At 48.7% G+C, this 20,178-nt stretch overlaps 1 protein-coding gene and 1 long non-coding RNA gene across 3 annotated transcripts in view; one reads left to right on the top strand and one right to left on the bottom strand.

Annotated features, from left to right (window-relative positions):
* The window catches only part of LOC142258003 (uncharacterized), a 370,341-nt gene that overhangs the window by 15,435 nt on the left and 334,728 nt on the right, over positions 1-20,178 (bottom strand). The window lies entirely within an intron of this gene.
* LRRC9 (leucine rich repeat containing 9) overlaps positions 1-20,178 on the top strand; it is a 267,576-nt gene that overhangs the window by 11,678 nt on the left and 235,720 nt on the right. For both annotated transcript variants that reach the window (XM_075330387.1, XM_075330386.1), the window contains exon 2: positions 15,839-15,928. In XM_075330387.1, the coding sequence (XP_075186502.1) occupies positions 15,881-15,928 (48 nt within the window). In that variant the 5' untranslated portion in view covers positions 15,839-15,880. The remainder of the gene's footprint in view (positions 1-15,838; positions 15,929-20,178) is intronic.

Below are 20,178 nucleotides of genomic sequence, written 5' to 3'. Positions count from 1 at the left end.
CCTGATGTCACCTCTGCAGGGTACACTGGCGGGTCCTGATGTCACCTCTGCAGGGTACACTGGCGGGTCCTGATGTCACCTCCGCAGGTTACACTGGCGGGTCCTGATGTCACCTCTGCAGGGTACACTGGCGGGTCCTGATGTCACCTCCGCAGGTTACACTGGCGGGTCCTGATGTCACCTCTGCAGGGTACACTGGTGGGTCCTGATGTCACCTCCGCAGGTTACACTGGCAGGTCCTGATGTCACATCTGCGGTGTACATTGGTGGGTCCGGACGTCACTTCTGCGGTGGTGTTCGACGTTCTCTGTAGCGTGAGGACGAGGTTTTTTTAACCCTAGGACAGATTGCTCGCACCGTAATGTGCGATATCTGGAAGGAAAATCCGCAGCTTTTCTGACCTGCCTGAGCATGGCCTAAGCCTAAGGGAATATTCACACTGAGTCTTTTTGCTGAGTTTTTTGAGCAGAAACTTTCCAGAATCTTCCTTAAAAAAAACATCAAAATTCTTCAAAAAGTTGGAGTTTCCAGTCACTTCCTTTCTCACCCCTGGGGTATATTCACACTAAGTATTTTTGCCACATTCCCACAGTAATTTTTGATGCTGCGCATTTTCATTGCGCTAAAAGAAAAAACAAAACCAAACCACCGCATCTTACAGCTCCAGCAAAGTGGATGGGATTTACATAAATTTTCTTTAACCACTGTAGATGGACCCGTGGTGCGTTTTTTAAATTTGAAAAATGTCAATATGTCTTGCTGTAAATATTTTTTTATATGTAGATTTTCCTGTAGACTTGATTGAGATGAGGAAAATTCACAGGTTAAAAAACAAAAACACATAATCCGCACATGACTGTACCAATAAAGTGTTATCAAAGGCAATATCCGGAGGTATCCAAAGCAAAGCAGCTTTATTGAAAACACACCAAAGAGACAAAAAACAGCATCTAAGAGACAAGCTATAAAAAGGCATGGAACAAAATACGCTAAAAAACGCAAGTAACCTAATTTATCTAACAGCTGCAGAAAGTCTGCAACATCAAAAACTCACTTGGGAACAGAGACTAAAGGGGGTGTTACACGCAGCGATATCGCTGGTGAAAGGACCCGCCCCAGTCGTTTGTGCGTCACGGGCAAATCGCTGCCCGTGGCGCACAAAATCGTTAGGAGCCGTCACTTACTTACCTGCCTAGCAACGTCGCTGTTGCCGGCGAACCGCTTCCTTTCTAAGGGGGCGGTTCGTGCGGCGTCACAGCGGCGTCACTAAGCGGCCGCCCAATAGAAGCGGAGGGGCGGAGATGAGCGGCCGTAACATCCCACCCACCTCCTTCCTTCCTCATTGCCGGCTGACGCAGGTAAGGCTACGTTCATACATCAAATTTTTTTCCACAAGGCACAATCCGGAAAAAAAACGGATAAAACAGATCCGGCGCCGGATCCGTTTTATCCCCATTGATTTGTATTAGCACCGTATTGTGCCTGATGGCCTTGCATCCGGCTTTAGGCGGCCGGATGGAAGGTCTCAGTGAACGTTTTTTGTCTCTGAAAAAAAAAACGTATTGCGCCGGATCCGGCGCAATATGGCGTGATTTACAATGGAAGCCTATGGATGACAGATCCGGCGTGATACATCAAAAAATGTATGCGGCCGCCGGATCCGTTTTTTTAAACTGAGCATGCTCCAATTTATTGAAAAAAAAACGGATCCAGCAAAAAAATGGACGAAACGGATGCAAAAATGGATCAGGTGCATCCGTTTTTGCATATTCTGCGCCGGATCCGATGCATCAGGCACACGCCGGATTGTGCCTGACGCCAAAGAATCCCACCATAGGAAAAAAAAGGGTGGGTAAACTGGAAAAGATATAAATGGATAGTTAAAATAGGAATTTCAAGATGTGTTAGAATTACCTAATAGAATTTGAATGTATCGGTTAAAGAGGACTATAGATTGGACTCTCCTTCCAGGTCAAGAGGAAGGGTGATCAAGCACGCGGGGCCTCCACTCTGTCACACACGACTATTTAGCATACTCAAACCACTTTACCCATCTTGATTTAAAATATTTGACTGTATTTGTATATTTAGCTATCATATGGTCCAGGTGGAGGACTCCAGCTGTGGCCGCGGCTAACCTGAGTGACGTCATCACTTCAGTTGTGCTGTACGATGTAGACACGCCCATCGGTGGCTGTGATTGGTCGCAGTCAGACAGCTGTCACTCAGCATGGGGGCGCGTCTGACTGCAACCAATCACAGACAGGGAGGAGTGAATATGTATGAGCCTAATGAGCGGGTGCAGTGAATGTTATGAGGCTAATGAGCGGGTAGGGAAGAAGAATGAGAGGCCGCGGGAGCAGTGTGACAGCCGTGTGATCCGTGAGTATGAAGCGGAGAGAGACAGAGACACCGACATGCCAAAATCACTCCAGCATTGATTTTGTCATTCTGGAACTAAGTTGGCGAGCTGCGTTTTTGTTGACAAAACCACAGGTAAAAAGCATGCAAAAAGCACCAATTTGATAGCATGCGTTTTTCCTTGCATTGTTGATGCCCTCATTGATTTCAATGGATGACAAATGTTGACAAAAACACAGGAAACAATGAACTTGCTGCTTCTTTTTTATCACAAACTTTTGTCAAAAAAAATGCTGACAAACTGCAAGGTGCGCACAGCAAATCTGATTTCTCCTAGACTTTGCTGGGAAGTCAGATGTCAGAAAGTTCTGACAACAAAACTGCACCAAAAAACGCAGCGTGCGCATGTAGCCGATGCTGAGTCCATACCTGTTGTAGAAAGATATGATACCTGGTTGCTCAAATATCTGTAATCAAAGTTCCAGAAATGCACTACACTTTGATGTTTGCACCGTGGACAGGGCCTTTAGAGAGGTGGCCACATTTCTCTCCATTGAATGCATATTCTCTGGATATTGCATATATTTCTGGAATTGGACGACCCCTTTTATCCCAAAGAGTCTGCATCGAAAGAAGGTGCTTCTATCTGACAACGCCTGACTGGCCGAGGAGGTGCAGATGTTTAAAGGGACTGTATCGCGTTTTTTTTTTAGTTTTTTATCAAAATAAGTGATTCTGAAATGAAGTATTTCTAATTCAAAATGAAATTCGTAGCTTATTTAGTTTTTATGTAATTCTAATTTTACTGTATGCACTGGGGGCCATGTTGGATCTGCTGTGTGTGTAACGACAGTTCCACACTCCTTTATGGCAGCCCCTGTGCATAGAGAATAGTGGTCGCTATCCGACCCTATGTGTACCGTTACAGTGGGTGTATGCTGTGATCTGGACGCGCCCCCTGGGCTGTCCATATCACAGCAAAGGGCAGATTTCAGCGCCATTTTTGTGGAGATTCAATCCATGCTCTTTGCGCCACTTTACACCTGTCAACCGCCGGGATGTAAGTCCGGGACGCCTCCCCTTCCCCCGTTACCAATCACACAACCCTCCCTCCCTCTGTTCTCACCAGCCCCCGCCCCCTGCCGTTACCGTATGTTATCAAATCATGTCCCTCCGCTGTCCCCAGCCCCGTTCTGGCGGTCGCCGGTGTGTGTGTGTCCTCCCTGTGCTCTCACCAGCCCCCTGCCATTACCGTCTGTAATGAAACCCCCTCCCTCCCCCAGCTGTCCTCAGCCCCGTCCACGTTTGTGTGTGTGTGTGTGTGTGTCAACCCTTCCGCTTGCTACCCTGTGTGTACTGGTGATACTGTTTGCATGGTTGTTTATCTAATCCTCCCCTGTGTGATACTGTGTGCTGAGCTGTGTATCTAATCCTCCCCTGTGTGATACTGTGTGCTGAGCTGTGTATCTAATCCTCCCCTGTGTGATACTGTGTACTGAGCTGTGTATCTAATCCTCCCCTGTGTGATACTGTGTACTGAGCTGTGTATCTAATCCTCCCCTGTGTGATACTGTGTGCTGAGCTGTGTATCTAATCCTCCCCTGTGTGATACTGTGTGCTGAGCTGTGTATCTAATCCTCTCCTGTGTGATACTGTCTGCTGAGCTGTGTATCTAATCCTCCACTGTGTGATACTGTGTGCTGAGCTGTGTATCTAATCCTCCCCTGTGTGATACTGTGTGCTGAGCTGTGCATCTAATCCTCTCCTGTGTGATACTGTTTGCTGAGCTGTGTATCTAATCCTCCACTGTGTGATACTGTGTGCTGAGCTGTGTATCTAATCCTCTCCTGTGTGATACTGTCTGCTGAGCTGTGTATCTAATCCTCTCCTGTGTGATACTGTGTGCTGAGCTGTGTATCTAATCCTCCCCTGTGTGATACTGTGTGCTGAGCTGTGTATCTAATCCTCTCCTGTGTGATACTGTCTGCTGAGCTGTGTATCTAATCCTCCACTGTGTGATACTGTGTGCTGAGCTGTGTATCTAATCCTCCCCTGTGTGATACTGTGTGCTGAGCTGTGTATCTAATCCTCTCCTGTGTGATACTGTCTGCTGAGCTGTGTATCTAATCCTCTCCTGTGTGATACTGTCTGCTGAGCTGTGTATCTAATCCTCCCCTGTGTGATACTGTGTGCTGAGCTGTGTATCTAATCCTCTCCTGTGTGATACTGTCTGCTGAGCTGTGTATCTAATCCTCCCCTGTGATACTGTGTGCTGAGCTGTGTATCTAATCCTCTCCTGTGTGATACTGTCTGCTGAGCTGATTATCTAATCCTACCCTGTGTGATACTGTGTGCTGAGCTGTGTATCTAATTCTCCCCTGTGTGATACTGTCTGCTGAGCTGTGTATCTAATCCTCTCCTGTGTGATACTGTCTGCTGAGCTGTGTATCTAATCCTCCCCTGTGTGATACTGTCTGCTGAGCTGTGTATCTAATCCTCTCCTGTGTGATACTGTCTGCTGAGCTGTGTATCTAATCCTCCCCTGTGTGATACTGTCTGCTGAGCTGTGTATCTAATCCTCTCCTCTGTGATAGTCTGCTGAGATGTGTATCTAATCCTCCCCTGTGTGATACTGTGTGCTGAGCTGTGTATCTAATCCTCTCCTGTGTGATACTGTCTGCTGAGCTGTTTATCTAATCCTCCCCTGTGTGATAATGTGTGCTGAGCTGTGTATCTAATCCTCTCCTGTGTGATACTGTCTGCTGAGCTGTGTATCTAATCATCTCCTGTGTGATACTGTCTGCTGAGCTGTTTATCTAATCCTCCACTGTGTGATAATGTGTGCTGAGCTGTGTATCTAATCCTCTCCTGTGTGATACTGTCTGCTGAGCTGTGTATCTAATCCTCTCCTGTGTGATACTGTGTGCTGAGCTGTGTATCTAATCCTCCCCTGTGTGATACTGTGTGCTGAGCTGTGTATCTAATCCTCTCCTGTGTGATACTGTCTGCTGAGCTGTGTATCTAATCCTCCACTGTGTGATACTGTGTGCTGAGCTGTGTATCTAATCCTCCCCTGTGTGATACTGTGTGCTGAGCTGTGTATCTAATCCTCTCCTGTGTGATACTGTCTGCTGAGCTGTGTATCTAATCCTCTCCTGTGTGATACTGTCTGCTGAGCTGTGTATCTAATCCTCCCCTGTGTGATACTGTGTGCTGAGCTGTGTATCTAATCCTCTCCTGTGTGATACTGTCTGCTGAGCTGTGTATCTAATCCTCCCCTGTGATACTGTGTGCTGAGCTGTGTATCTAATCCTCTCCTGTGTGATACTGTCTGCTGAGCTGATTATCTAATCCTACCCTGTGTGATACTGTGTGCTGAGCTGTGTATCTAATTCTCCCCTGTGTGATACTGTCTGCTGAGCTGTGTATCTAATCCTCTCCTGTGTGATACTGTCTGCTGAGCTGTGTATCTAATCCTCCCCTGTGTGATACTGTCTGCTGAGCTGTGTATCTAATCCTCTCCTGTGTGATACTGTCTGCTGAGCTGTGTATCTAATCCTCCCCTGTGTGATACTGTCTGCTGAGCTGTGTATCTAATCCTCTCCTCTGTGATAGTCTGCTGAGATGTGTATCTAATCCTCCCCTGTGTGATACTGTGTGCTGAGCTGTGTATCTAATCCTCTCCTGTGTGATACTGTCTGCTGAGCTGTTTATCTAATCCTCCCCTGTGTGATAATGTGTGCTGAGCTGTGTATCTAATCCTCCCCTGTGTGATACTGTGTGCTGAGCTGTGTATCTAATCCTCTCCTGTGTGATACTGTCTGCTGAGCTGTGTATCTAATCATCTCCTGTGTGATACTGTCTGCTGAGCTGTTTATCTAATCCTCCCCTGTGTGATAATGTGTGCTGAGCTGTGTATCTAATCCTCCCCTGTGTGATACTGTGTGCTGAGCTGTGTATCTAATCCTCTCCTGTGTGATACTGTCTGCTGAGCTGTGTATCTAATCCTCCCCTTTGTGATACTGTGTACTGAGCTGTGTATCTAATCCTCCCCTGTGTGATACTGTGTGCTGAGCTGTGTATCTAATCCTCCCCTGTGTGATACTGTGTGCTGAGCTGTGTATCTAATCCTCCCCTGTGTGATACTGTGTACTGAGCTGTGTATCTAATCCTCCCCTGTGTGATACTGTGTACTGAGCTGTGTATCTAATCCTCCCCTGTGTGATACTGTGTGCTGAGCTGTGTATCTAATCCTCCCCTGTGTGATACTGTGTGCTGAGTTGTGTATCTAATCCTCTCCTGTGTGATACTGTCTGCTGAGCTGTGTATCTAATCCTCCACTGTGTTATACTGTGTGCTGAGCTGTGTATCTAATCCTCTCCTGTGTGATACTGTCTGCTGAGCTGTGTATCTAATCCTCCCCTGTGATACTGTGTGCTGAGCTGTGTATCTAATCCTCTCCTGTGTGATACTGTCTGCTGAGCTGATTATCTAATCCTACCCTGTGTGATACTGTGTGCTGAGCTGTGTATCTAATCCTCCCCTGTGTGATACTGTCTGCTGAGCTGTGTATCTAATCCTCTCCTGTGTGATACTGTCTGCTGAGCTGTGTATCTAATCCTCCCCTGTGTGATACTGTCTGCTGAGCTGTGTATCTAATCCTCTCCTGTGTGATACTGTCTGCTGAGCTGTGTATCTAATCCTCCCCTGTGTGATACTGTGTGCTGAGCTGTGTATCTAATCCTCTCCTGTGTGATACTGTCTGCTGAGCTGTTTATCTAATCCTCCCCTGTGTGATACTGTCTGCTGAGCTGTGTATCTAATCCTCATGTGTGATACTGTGTGCTGAGTTGTGTATTTCTCTCCTGTGTGATACTGTCTGCACAGCTGTGTATCTAATCCTACCCTTATCCATCATATAGTGCCAACTACTGAGCCACTGTACAGTGCCATCTACAGAGCCACCGTACAGTGCCAACTACTGAGCCACCATATAGTGCCAACTACTGAGCCACCGTACTGTGCCAACTACAGAGCCACAGTACAGTGCCAACTACTGAGCCACCATACAGTGCCAACTACTGAGCCACCGTACAGTACCAACTACTGAGCCACAGTACAGTACCAACTACTGAGCCATCGTACTGTGCCAACTACTGAGCCACCATACTGTGCCAACTAGAGAGACAACTACTGAGCCACCATACAGTGCCAACTACTGAGCCACCGTACTGTGCCAACTACAGAGCCACCGTACAGTGCCAACTACAGAGCCACCGTACAGTGCCAACTACTGAGCCACCGTACTGTGCCAACTACTGAGCCATCGTACTGTGCCAACTACTGAGCCGCCGTACTGTGCCAACTAGAGAGACAACTACTGAGCCACCATACAGTGCCAACTACTGAGCCACCGTACTGTGCCAACTACTGAGCCACCATACAGTGCCAACTACAGAGCCACCGTACAGTGCCAACTACTGAGCCACCATACACTACCAACTACTGAGCCACCGTACTGTGCCAACTACTGAGCCATCGTACTGTGCCAACTACTGAGCCATCGTACTGTGCCAACTACTGAGCCACCGTACAGTACCAACTACTGAGCCACAGTACAGTACCAACTACTGAGCCACCGTACTGTGCCAACTACTGAGCCATCGTACTGTGCCAACTACTGAGCCACCGTACTGTGCCAACTAGAGAGACAACTACTGAGCCACCATACAGTGCCAACTACTGAGCCACCGTACTGTGCCAACTACTGAGCCACCGTACTCTGCCAACTACTGAGCCACCGTACTCTGCCAACTACTGAGCCATCGTACTGTGCCAACTACTGAGCCACCGTACAGTGCCAACTACTGAACCACCGTACTGTGCCAACTACTGAGCCATCGTACTGTGCCAACTACTGAGCCACCGTACTGTGCCAACTACTGAGCCACTGTACTGTGCCAACTAGAGAGACAACTACTGAGCCACCATACAGTGCGAACTACTGAGCCACCGTACAGTGCTAACTACTGAACCACCATACAGTGCCACCATACAGAGGCACCATACAGTGCCAACTACTGAACCACCGTACAGTGCTAACTACTGAGCTACCATACCGTGCCATACAGCGTATACTGTATGTGTAACAGTCAGTGTATATATGTGGGTGCTATGACCGCAGTCTGTATATATATGTGTAACAGTCACTGTATATATGTGTAAGGCTCTGTGCGCACTTGCCGTTTTTTGCCGCGGATTTCCTGCGGTTTTGCTGCATGTTTCGCTGCAGAAAACGTTCATAACATCTCTGCAGTGAATCACCAGCAAAACCTATGGGATAAAAAATGCTGTGCGCACTATGCAGATCTTGACAGCTGCATGTTTTGCTGCGGGATTCCCGCAGCTAAAACAATTGCATGAAAATTCTTTTACTCAGGTCCTTGCGGTTTCGAGGGCTGACAGACCAATCACCCGCAGACTGTGGGTCGGCAGAGGATTGATCCCCGGTATCTGGCCAGATGCTGCTCCCCATATAAAGTTTATGGGGAATAGAATCTGCCCCAAAGGGGTAGGAGCAAGCGCTTCATACTCACCGATGACCGGGCAGCTGTCACACTGCTCTCACGGCGGTGGCTTTCATCTTCCAAAGCCGGCTCATTATTCCATCTCGTATTCACTCCTTCACTGCTCACCATTGGCTGTGATTGGTTGCAGGCAGACACACCCCAATGCTGAGTGACAGCTGTCTCAGTGCAACCAAACCAATCACAGCCGCCGGTGGGCGGGTCCATAGCGTACAGTAAACCAAAAAAATTATCAAAAACAGCGTGCGGTCCGCCCCAATTTTTCTAATCAACCAGGATAAAGCATCACAGCTGGGGGCTGGTATTCTCAGGCTGGGGAGGCCCACGTTATGGGGAGCCCCCCAGCCTAAAAATATCATCCAGCAGCCACCCGTAATGGCCGCATCCATTAGATGTGACAGTGCCGGACTTTTCACGGGTCTTCTCGTTGCCGTGATGCGGTGGCAATCGAGGTAATGAAGGAGTTAATGGCAGCAGCCCATAGCTGCCAATAAGTCATCGTTTACTGATGGCAGGCGTCTATATGACACCCCCTCATCACTAAAATGTAACTGAAAGTAAGGCTAGGTTCACACACTGCTTTGCTGCTTTTTTGTGCGTTTTTTGTAGCAAAAAACGTACAAAAAAGCACCTGTTGCAAAAAAAGCGGCAACAACGCATGATTATTTACCGCCTTTTTTTGCTGCGTTTTTGCTCACTGCGTTTTTATGCGTTTTTATCATTGAACAATGCCATTAAAGATTGTTTAAAAAATAAAAAAAGATAAAAGGTCTGACATTTCCTTCTTCAATATATTCTTCATTCTCCACTAGTGTATGCAGGAGAGCAGACAGCTGCAGAACTACAAGGCTCAGCATGCTCCATCCAGGACTGTATGCTGGAGGGACAGGCAGGGGGAGTAGAACTACAAGGCTCAGCATCCTCCATCTAATAGTGTATGCAGGAGAGCAGACAGCAGCTACAGAACTACAAGACTCAGCTTCCTTTCATGACTTTCATGAAATAATTAAAATAAAAAAAAGACGTGGGCTTCGCCCAATTTTTGAGTCCAGCCAGGTACAACTAGGCAGCTGGGGATTGGAAAATGCAGTGCAGAGTACCCAAGCTTTCTGGGCACCCGTGCTGCATATTGGAGTCCGCAGCCACCCCAGAAAATGGCGCTTTCATAGAAGAGCCATCTTCTGGCGCTGTATCCAACTCTTCCAACTGCCCTGATGCCGGGTGGCTCGCTGGGTAATAATGGGGTTAGGGCTAGCTTTATATTATCAGCTGGCCCTAAGCCCGAAATTCATGGTGTCACGCCAATATTAGATATGGCCACCATGAATTTCTAGTAAAGATAAAATAAAACACAACACACAGAAAAATATTTTTATTAGAAATAAAACACAACACAATTAGTGACTCCATCTTTATTGAAATAAAGAACCCCCCTCCGCAGTAATCCTGGGTCAAGGGTCCCGCGCCGTCCAATCCGGATCCAATATCATCTGATCGGTTTGCTGGAAGGCATACCGATCAGATGTTGTGTCAGGATAAAGGATGTGAATCACATCACACATCAGCTGATTATATAAAAGCTGTTTATACAATCAGCTGATGCATCAGTGAAAAAAAAACCCCTACACACTTACGTGCTGGCTCCTGTCGATCACTGCAGGAGCTGCCGGTGATCAGCTGATAGTCTCCTGACGGCATCAGCTGATAGCCGGGCGGTAAAAAGCCGGAGTCACCGCGCGACTTGCGATCAGCTGATGCGTCAGGTGACTGCATCAGGTGATTCTCCGCCAGGTCCTTGCATCCATCGGACGATCCTTGGAGCCGGCACACAGCCGCAGCGGCGGTACCGTAAGAGGAGATGGGAGCGGGCATGGCATCGGGAGTCTGCAGACAGGTGAGTATGTCTTTTTTTTTTTTTCTACTGTTCACGGGAGCGAAACTGGTGACCCCACGGGAGCGGGCCTGCCGGCCGCACGTGAGACTGACCCCACGGGAGCGGGCCTTCCGCCCGCACGGGAGACTGACCCCACGGGAGCGGGCCTGCTGGCCGCACGGGAGCGCAGGTCGCACGGGAGCGGGCCTGCCGCCCACACGGGAGACTGATGACCGCACGGGAGTGGGCCTGCGGCCGCACGGGAGACTGACCCCACGGGAGCGGGCCTCCCGGCCGCACGGGAGCGGGCCTGCCGCCCGCACGGGAGACTGATGACCGCACGGGAGCGGGCCTGCCGCCCGCACGGGAGACTGACCCCACGGGAGCGGGCCTCCCGGCCGCACGGGAGCGGGCCTGCCGCCCGCACGGGAGACTGACCCCACGGGAGCGGGCCTGCTGGCCGCATGGGAGCGCAGGTCGCACGGGAGCGGGCCTGCCGCCCACACGGGACACTGATGACCGCACGGGAGCGGGCCTGCGGCCGCACGGGAGACTGATGACCGCACGGGAGCTGGCCTGTGGCCGCACGGGAGAGGGCCTGCGGCCGCACGGGAGACTGATGACCGCACGGGAGACTGATGACCGCACGGGAGACTGATGACCGCACGGGAGACTGATGACCGCAGTCTTTATATATATGTATAAATGTGTTTCCACTTTACTTCCGGGTGGAGCTGTACAATTCATATACAGTCACCCAGAAAATGGTGACACATTACTATGAAATACACCTCCTCCCCTTTTGGGTGCAGTGTAACACCCAAAAGGGGAGGAGAATAGGCATGTCATCTAGTGACTGTCCAAATTTGCAGCTATCGTAATTCTACTAAGGATTACTATAGCTTTTGGATGTGTACACAGGAAGATGCTCCCCCTACTGGCAATTATAAGTATTTTTAATAAAAATTTTTTTTTACATATTTAAAAGTTGAATTACATTAAGAAAACAGTTGTTACACAATTCTAATAATATTGTTTGCAGATTTGGCCTACAAAAAAAAAATTAGACGATACAGTCCCTTTAAGGTAGTATATAGGGCACCAAACCCGGATGCAACCGCAAATCTGTACATGTACTATAAAATTTTAGACAATGTTGTAAGATTATACTCCGCAGCGGAAGAGCCCCTTAATCTCCGATAATAGCTACACTTATCCCTAACCCTTGGTTCCCAGCATCTTCATGTCCAACTGGCAAAATGACATCCTTCTTACAAACGCTCCCAGAACACTTGGGAGGCTCCTGCAAGTCCCGGAAGAGTCAGCCGATGTCCTGGGTCTTGCTGAATCCTTCCTCTTTATCCACGGAAGTGGAGAAATGGGGCATGGAATGGGGGAGAAAGAGCTCCGAACGTGGTCGTCTAATGAAAGGGTCATGGTTGCCAGCAAAACATACTGGTGGCTCGCCATGAGCACCACAAATATGTGGTCCTGCTAAATACATGACAAAAAAATATAAATTGGCAAGTATGAATTGCATTGATGGTAAATTGCAGGTGCCAGATCATCGCCATCATTGGGTACATAGAGCCAAAATATGTTGGGTCAATAACCTCCAGAGGCTCCTTGCAAGCCCCAAAACTCTGATGTGTATTCAAAAGAAGTGTCTGTGGAATTTTTCTCATTAGTTTATGGATAACTGTCATTCAGATAATATTAAATTGGTAATTTGGGCGGTTTTGTGGCCTTCCTGCTCTATTTCAGTCCCCTTGATGCGGTTTGCTTATTTTTAGTGCAGTCATGTAGCCACCTTGTGTCCATCTGCCTGTACTGCGGCTCTGCTGTCTGCCGGGATATACGTACCCGACTGCTGCACACAAGGCCTGACGGTGGCTTTCATATTACACTTCCATTGTCCATTTGCACAAATACAGATGCTTTATTAAATAGCAATAGGCTCCTGTTCACGTCTGCTATGTGTATGGTTAGAAATGGCTGAAACAATAGTTTTTCGCTCACCTGAGACATAAAGTAGACATTACAAGGATAGGATTTTTACTTGCTTATTCTGTTGCAGTATTTTTGCCCCCATTCTCCCTCCAAACCCACCCAATTATTGCAGAATAATGCAACATTGAATCTATATATGGGCCTCTTTTTAAAAAAAATAAAAAAAGCCATGAATTTTAAGCAGTTTTAATTTTTTTTTATTATTATTATTATTATTTATTTTGCTACATTATGTACATTAATTTTTAGGCATTTTTAAATTCTATAATGAAACATTTAAGAAAGATTAACAAGATAAAAAAAACACTATGGCTCTTATCCTATCTCAAAAAAAGTTAGTGGAGTAGCCTGCACTAGTATAAAAAGAGCCAAATTTCACCAAAAAATTTGCAATATTTAACTTCAGTTTTATGCCAGAATTTTGGCGTAAACGGCTTAACAAGTCAGCCACAATAACTAAGACATGCTATGTTGTAGGACAACGTGCCGCAGACCTTAAAAACACGACACGAGGAATTTCTGATTTTTTTTTTCCAGTTTTCTGGTGATAAACGTTCACGTATTTTGGTGCAGACCATATTTGTCCTAAAATTTACAACTATTTACTACTCCTGACACTTCAGAAATTGGCAGCAAGGGTCCAGTGCATTTGCTCAAATATTTTTTTTTTTTTTTAGACTAGTGTTGCTATACTGAACAAAATATAAACCCAACATTTTTTTGTTTTTGTTCCCATTTTTCAGGAGCTGAACTGAAACATCGTATGACTTTTTCTATGTACAAAAAGCCTTTTTCTCTAAAATATTGTTCACAGATTTGTCTAAGGCCCCCTTCACACGTCAATGATTTTGATAGTCATACATACAGGAGACACGGACATATGCAGACCCATTAATATCAATGGGTCTGCGCACACATCCTTGTTTTCTTACGGATGCATGTCTATGGGGAGCACGAGTATCCGTGTGCTCCATACAGCAACATGTCCGCTTTTTCTCCGGTAGCACTGATGTCACACAGCCCGCACACTGACGTGATCCATGTGACATCAGTGTGACACGTACCAGAGAATACACGTGTCTTTGAAATAAAATTATTTTCTGTACTCATCTGTCTGCAGCGCTAATGTCTCCAGCACTACTGTCACTTGCTTCCGACCCCCGCTCATTATGCTCATAAATATTCACTGCACCGCGGACCCAGAAGCAGCAGCAGAAGCGGAGACAGCAGTGCCAGAGACAGCAGTGCCAGAGACAGCAGTGCCAGAGACAGGTGAGTATAAACGTTCCCGCTCTCCATGTGCTATCACAGATAGCACACGCACACGCGGAACACACACACGGAGCATGCAACCAATCTATGGACTGTTAAAAATGTGCATTTTTATCATGGACGTGTGGAGGGGGCCTAAATCTGTGTTAGTGAGCACTTCTTTGCCAAGATAATCCATCTACCTCATAGGTGTGGCATATCAAGATGCTGATTAAATAGCATGACTATTGCACAGGTGTGCCTTAGGCTGGCCACAATAAAAGGCCACTCTAAAATGTGCAGTTTTACAGGGAGGTCAGATAACCAGTCAGTATTTTGTGTGACCACCATATCTCATATGCCCTGTACGGTGAAAACCGTGATTCACCCGTGAAGAGAACATTTCTCCAAAGTGCCAGATGCAATCAAATTTGAGCATTTGCCCACTCCAGTTGGTTCTGATCACAAACTGCAGTCAGGTGGAGACCCCCGATGAGGATGACGAGCAGCAGATGAGCTTCCCTGAGATGGTGTCTGACAGTCTGTGCAGAAACTCTTTGGTTTTGCACTGATTGTTGCAGCCATTGTCCGGGTGGCCGGTCTCAGACAATCTTGGAGGTGAAGGTGCTGGATGTGGAGGTCCTAGGCCGGTCTGGTTACACGTGGTTTGCGGTTGTGAGGCCGGTTGGATATACTGTAAAATTCTCTGGAGATGGCTTATGGTAGCGAAATGAACATTCAATTCATGGTTAACAGCTCTGGTGGACATTGCTGTAGTCAGCAGCCAATTGCAAGCTCCATCAAGTCTTGTGACATCTGTGGTATTGTGCTGTGTGATAAAACTGCACATTTTAGAGTGGCCTTTTATCGTGGCTAGCCTAAAGCGGGCTTTACACGCTGCTACATCGCTAGCTGATGCTAGCGATGGCGAGCGTTATAGCACCCGCCCCTATGGTTATGCTGATATGTGAAGATCGCTGCCGTAGCGAACATTATCACTACGGCAGCGTCACACTACTTACCTGCTGTGACCGGCGAACTGCCTCCTTTCTAAGGGGGCGGTTTGCTCGGCGTCACAGCGACGTCACTAAGCGGCCGCCCAATCAAAGCGGAGGGGCGGAGATGAGCGGGACGAACATCCCGCCCACCTTCTTCCTTCCTCATTGCTGGTGTGTGGCAGGTAAGGAGAGGTTCCTCGTTCCTGCGGCGTCACACGTAGCGATGTGTGCTGCCGCAGGGACGAGGATCAACTTCGCCCAAGCGACAGCAGCGATAATTGGGAGAGGACCCCCATGTCGACGAGGAGCGATTTTGGACGTTTTTGCAACGATCCAAAATCGCTCCTAGGAGTCACACACAACGAGATCGCTACAGCGGCCGGATGTGCGTCACAAAATCCGTGACCCCAACAAGATCGCTGTAGCGATCTCGTAGCGTGTAAAGTCACCCTAAGGCACACCTGTGCAATAATAATAATAACTTGTGCGGTCTAATAAGCATCTTGATGTGCCACACCTGTGAGGTGGATGGATTATCTCCGCAGAAGAGAAGTGCTCACTAACACAGATTTGTGAACAATATTTGAGAGTAAAAGGCCTTTTGTACATAGAAAAAGTCTTAGATCTTTGAGTTCAGCTCATGAAAAATGGGAGCAAAACAAAAATGCTGTGTTTATATTATTGTTCAGTGTATATACAGTAATAATCGGTCATTATATGCCCTTTTAAATATATATTTTTTATTCTTATTATTTTAGCACAGAGATTTGCGATGCTCCTGAAACACTGATAATCTGAAAATGGTCTCTATTGATTCCATGAATTCAGAAGAAATAATTAAAGAATTGGTAAGTACTTACCTTGTGACACTAATGTCATCACTGATGTGCAGATTACCTGGAGACTAAGGGCTGGTGCAGATGACCATATTTCCTGTCCAAAAAAAAAAGAAATCTGACATGTGCACGGCTCCATAGACTAAAGGCCACTTTACACACCGCGACATTGCTAGCGATGTCGTTGGTGAAAACACCCGCCCCCGTCGGTTGTGCGTCACGAGCAAATCGCTGCCCGTAGCGCACAACATCGCTAGGACCCGTCACACATACTTACCTGCCTAGCGACGTTGCTGTGGCAAGCGAACCGCCTCCTTTCTAAGGGGGCGGTTCGTTCAGCGTCACAGCGGCGTCACTAAGCGGCCGCCCAATAGAAGCGGAGGGGCGGAGATGAGCGGCTGTAACCTCCCACCCACCTCCTACCTTCCTCATTGCCGGCGGCCGCAGGTACGATGTTGTTCCTCGTTCCTGGGGTGTCACACATAGCGATGTGTGCTGCCTCAGGAACGACGAACAACCTACGTCCTGCAACAGCAACGATATTTGAGATTAGAACGACGTGTCAACGATCAACGATATAGTGAGTATTTTTGATCGTTAGCGGTCGTTAGTACGTTTCACACGCAACGACGTCGCTAACGAGGCTGGATGTGTGTCACGAATTCCTTGACCCCAACGACATCTCGTTAGCGATGTCGTTGTGTGTAAAGTGGCCTTAACATTGGTCCGAGGGAAATCCAAAGTTTTGTCAGATCGCACTCGGACCGAAAATACGGCCGTCTGCACCTTCCTGAAGATGGAGTTAATGTTTGGTGCGTGTATTTTTCATGATGCATCATTCTTGCACCAATTTGCTTATTTAGTCTGCTTGGTTACTTTTTTTTTTTTCTTTTTAGTTTTGGTTTGTTTTTTTGTTTTGCTACTTTTTTTTTGTCCTTTTTTTGGATGCCCTGTTTTATACAAAACTGCTTTATTTGGGGGGGATGCTTCCTGCTCTTTAGCTTTAGTAAAACTGTGTTGATAAAGTCTTGTGAGGATTACATGCCTTTTTACTGTGTTTCTGATGCAGAAATGCTAAAAAATCTTATGTGTTTTTCTTTTATCTGTGGGTTTTCCATGTCTCATTCAAGTCTGTGAGAAAAGTACACAAATAAAATGCATATTTCTTTGTCGCTCCATTGGGAGACCCAGACAATTGGGTGTATAGCTTCTGCCTCTGGAGGCCACACAAAGTATTACACTTTTAAAAAAGTGTAACCCCTCCCCTCTGCCTATACACCCTCCCGTGGACCACGGGCTCCTCAGTTTTATGCTTTGTGTGGAAGGAGGCACACATCCACTCATGCATTCTCATACAACTGTGGGGACTCCATAGTTATGTCGGATGGAAGAAAAGAGGACCCCGATGGGGCCCCCGGCATGTTCCCTTCTCACCCCACTATGTCGGCGGTGCTGTTAAGGTTGAGGTACCCATTGCGGGTACGGAGGCTGGAGCCACATGCCGTCTCCTTCACCATCCCTTATGCGGCTCTGGGAGAAGTGGGATCCTGAGCGGTCATCCATATGCTGGGACCGTGCTCCATCCGCAGCCCCTGGTGGAACCTGCCGGACCGGAGCTTCTTCACCCACAGGGACCGGGCCCTGCAACTTAAAGGTACTCTGTGTCCCCATGTGGGGACTGTACAGGGAGGGTCGCACCTTCCCCCCGGAAGCCGCGGTAGTTCAGTCCGTGGTCTTTTCGGCGGACTTCCGCGCCGACCGTGCCTGCTTGTCGGGCGCGGCCTTAAATTTAGTCCCCGGCTTCGCCGCGGCCTAGTCTCGAAAAATCCCACCCCCGAGCCTGCCTGTCAGGGGTAAGGGCGGGATTGCCGGCATGACGTCGGCTTTGAGGGCTGGAACATCTAGCATGTCTCCCTCCCCCCTCATTGACCACTGTGGGGACTCCAGATTCCCGCTCTTTGTTAGCGCCGCCCTCGGCTACACTCCCCCCCTGAGAGCTCCGGCGGCCATATTTGCCATTCTGCCGGTGGATGCTACTTAGCAGCAAAGTTCTGCAGCTCCGGGGGATCCACGACAGGGAATCTGGAGGACACACTCCGCTCGTTAGCGGTTGGTAAGCCACACCGGTCACCGGTGCTGGTCCCCCTAGGGTGCCGGGATATATATATATCTATATAATAGTTATATATATATATATATCTGTTCGGAAAGGCTGTATACCCTTTTCCCATATACCCTCAGTGGTCACTCTCCTGAGAGACAACAGCATGTCGTCCACAAGGAGCAAAGCTACTAAGGCACAGAGTTTTTTCGCGGCCTGTACCTCTTGTGGGGCTATGTTGCCTGCGGGATCCACCTACCCTCACTGTGATCAATGCTCGACTCCTGCCACGCTTGCTCAGCTGGAGCCTCGGGCACTTGTGGGCCCCTCGGCTCATGTAGACCCCCCTGCTCCCCCTGAGCAGGCTGCAGGGACAGAGTCACCGTCATTGGCCTCTTTCGCTGAGAAACTCTCTCAGTCACTTTCTCAATCCATTGTTCAGTCTATGGACAAATGGTCATCTAAGCTCCTTGAGGCATTGCAGTCCAGACCGGACCCTTCACAGGCCCCGGCCCCTGTTAGTTTGTCTCCTCCAGGCCCTTCTCGGTCCGCGCCGCAGCACGTTCCCAGGATAGCCCCTAGGTCCCAGGCGGAGGACTCCTGCCCAGATCGCAGTCCCAGACCGGCTAAGCGGCCTCGCTGGGACTCTTCCCCGGCCTCCTCACGCTGCTCTGGATCCCAGCTTGAGGACTCTCAGGAAGACGAGGCGGATGTGGGAGCTCAGGGCTCTGACCCTGACTTCGCACTTAACCTTGATACCCCTGAGGGGGACACCTTAGTAAATGATCTTATATCATCTATCAACCAGGTGTTGGATCTCTCACCCCCGCCTCCCCCTGTAGAGGAGTCGGCTTCTCAGCAGGAGAAGCACCAATTCCGTTTCCCCAAACGTACGCGCAATACGTTTTTTGATCACTCTAACTTTAGGGACGCTGTCCAGAAGCCCAGAGCGGTTCCGGACAAGCGCTTTGCTAAACGGCAATCTGACACGCGTTATCCCTTTCCACCTGATGTCGTTAAGGGCTGGGCACACTCTCCCAAGGTGGATCCTCCAGTCTCTAGATTGGCTGCTAGGTCCGTTGTGTCTGTTGCCGATGGCTCATCCCTGAAAGATGCCACTGACAGACAGACAGAGCTCTTGGTGAAGTCTATTTATGAGGCCACGGGCGCGTCTTTCGCCCCGGCCTTTGCGGCTGTGTGGGCTCTCCAAGCAATCTCAGCATGTCTGACTGAGATTAATGCTGTCACGCGGCATTCTGCTCCGCATGTTTCTTCCTTGACCTCTCAGGTATCAGCTTTTTCGTCCTACGCCATGAACGCCGTCCTGGACTCCGCTAGCCGTACGGCTGTAGCATCCGCTAACTCCGTGGCAGTCCGCAGGGCCATGTGGCTGCGCGAATGGAAAGCAGACTCTGCGTCCAAAAGGTTCTTAACTGGTTTGCCTTTTTCTGGCGACCGTTTATTTGGCGAACGGTTGGATGAGATTATTAAGGAATCCTCGGGAAAGGACTGCTCCTCACCTAGCCACATCCTCGGTCGGTGGCAGGCTCTCCCGCTTTGGAGACGCCTGGTGGCAACACGTTCAAGACCGATGGGTGAGAGACATTCTGTCTCATGGTTACAGGATAGAGTTCAGCTCTCGACCTGCGGCTCGTTTCTTCAGAACCTCACCACCCCCCGCACAGGCCGACGCACTTTTTCAGGCAGTGGACGCTCTAAAGATCGAAGGAGTTGTGATTCCCGTTCCCCTTCAGGAACGCGGTCGCGGATTTTACTCCAACTTGTTCGTGGTGCCAAAAAAGGACGGGTCATTCCGTCCCGTTCTGGATCTCAAGCTGCTCAACAGACATGTGAGAACCAGACGGTTTCGGATGGAATCTCTCCGCTCGGTCATCGCCTCGATGTCACAAGGAGACTTCCTAGCATCGATCGACATCAAGGATGCTTATCTCCATGTGCCGATCGTACCCGAACGTCAACGTTACCTGCGTTTCGCCATCGGGGACGAACACCTCCAGTTCGTCGCATTGCCCTTCGGCCTGGCGACAGCCCCACGGGTTTTCACCAAAGTCATGGCATCCGTCGTGGCGATCCTGCACTCTCAGGGTCACTCGGTGATCCCCTACTTGGACGATCTCCTAGTCAGGGCCCCTTCTCGGGT

This window comes from Anomaloglossus baeobatrachus, chromosome 12, assembly GCF_048569485.1.
Source record: "Anomaloglossus baeobatrachus isolate aAnoBae1 chromosome 12, aAnoBae1.hap1, whole genome shotgun sequence".
Classification (NCBI taxonomy): domain Eukaryota; kingdom Metazoa; phylum Chordata; class Amphibia; order Anura; family Aromobatidae; genus Anomaloglossus; species Anomaloglossus baeobatrachus.
Note: the sequence above shows the minus strand (reverse complement) of the source record. Positions and strands in the feature narration are given on the sequence as shown.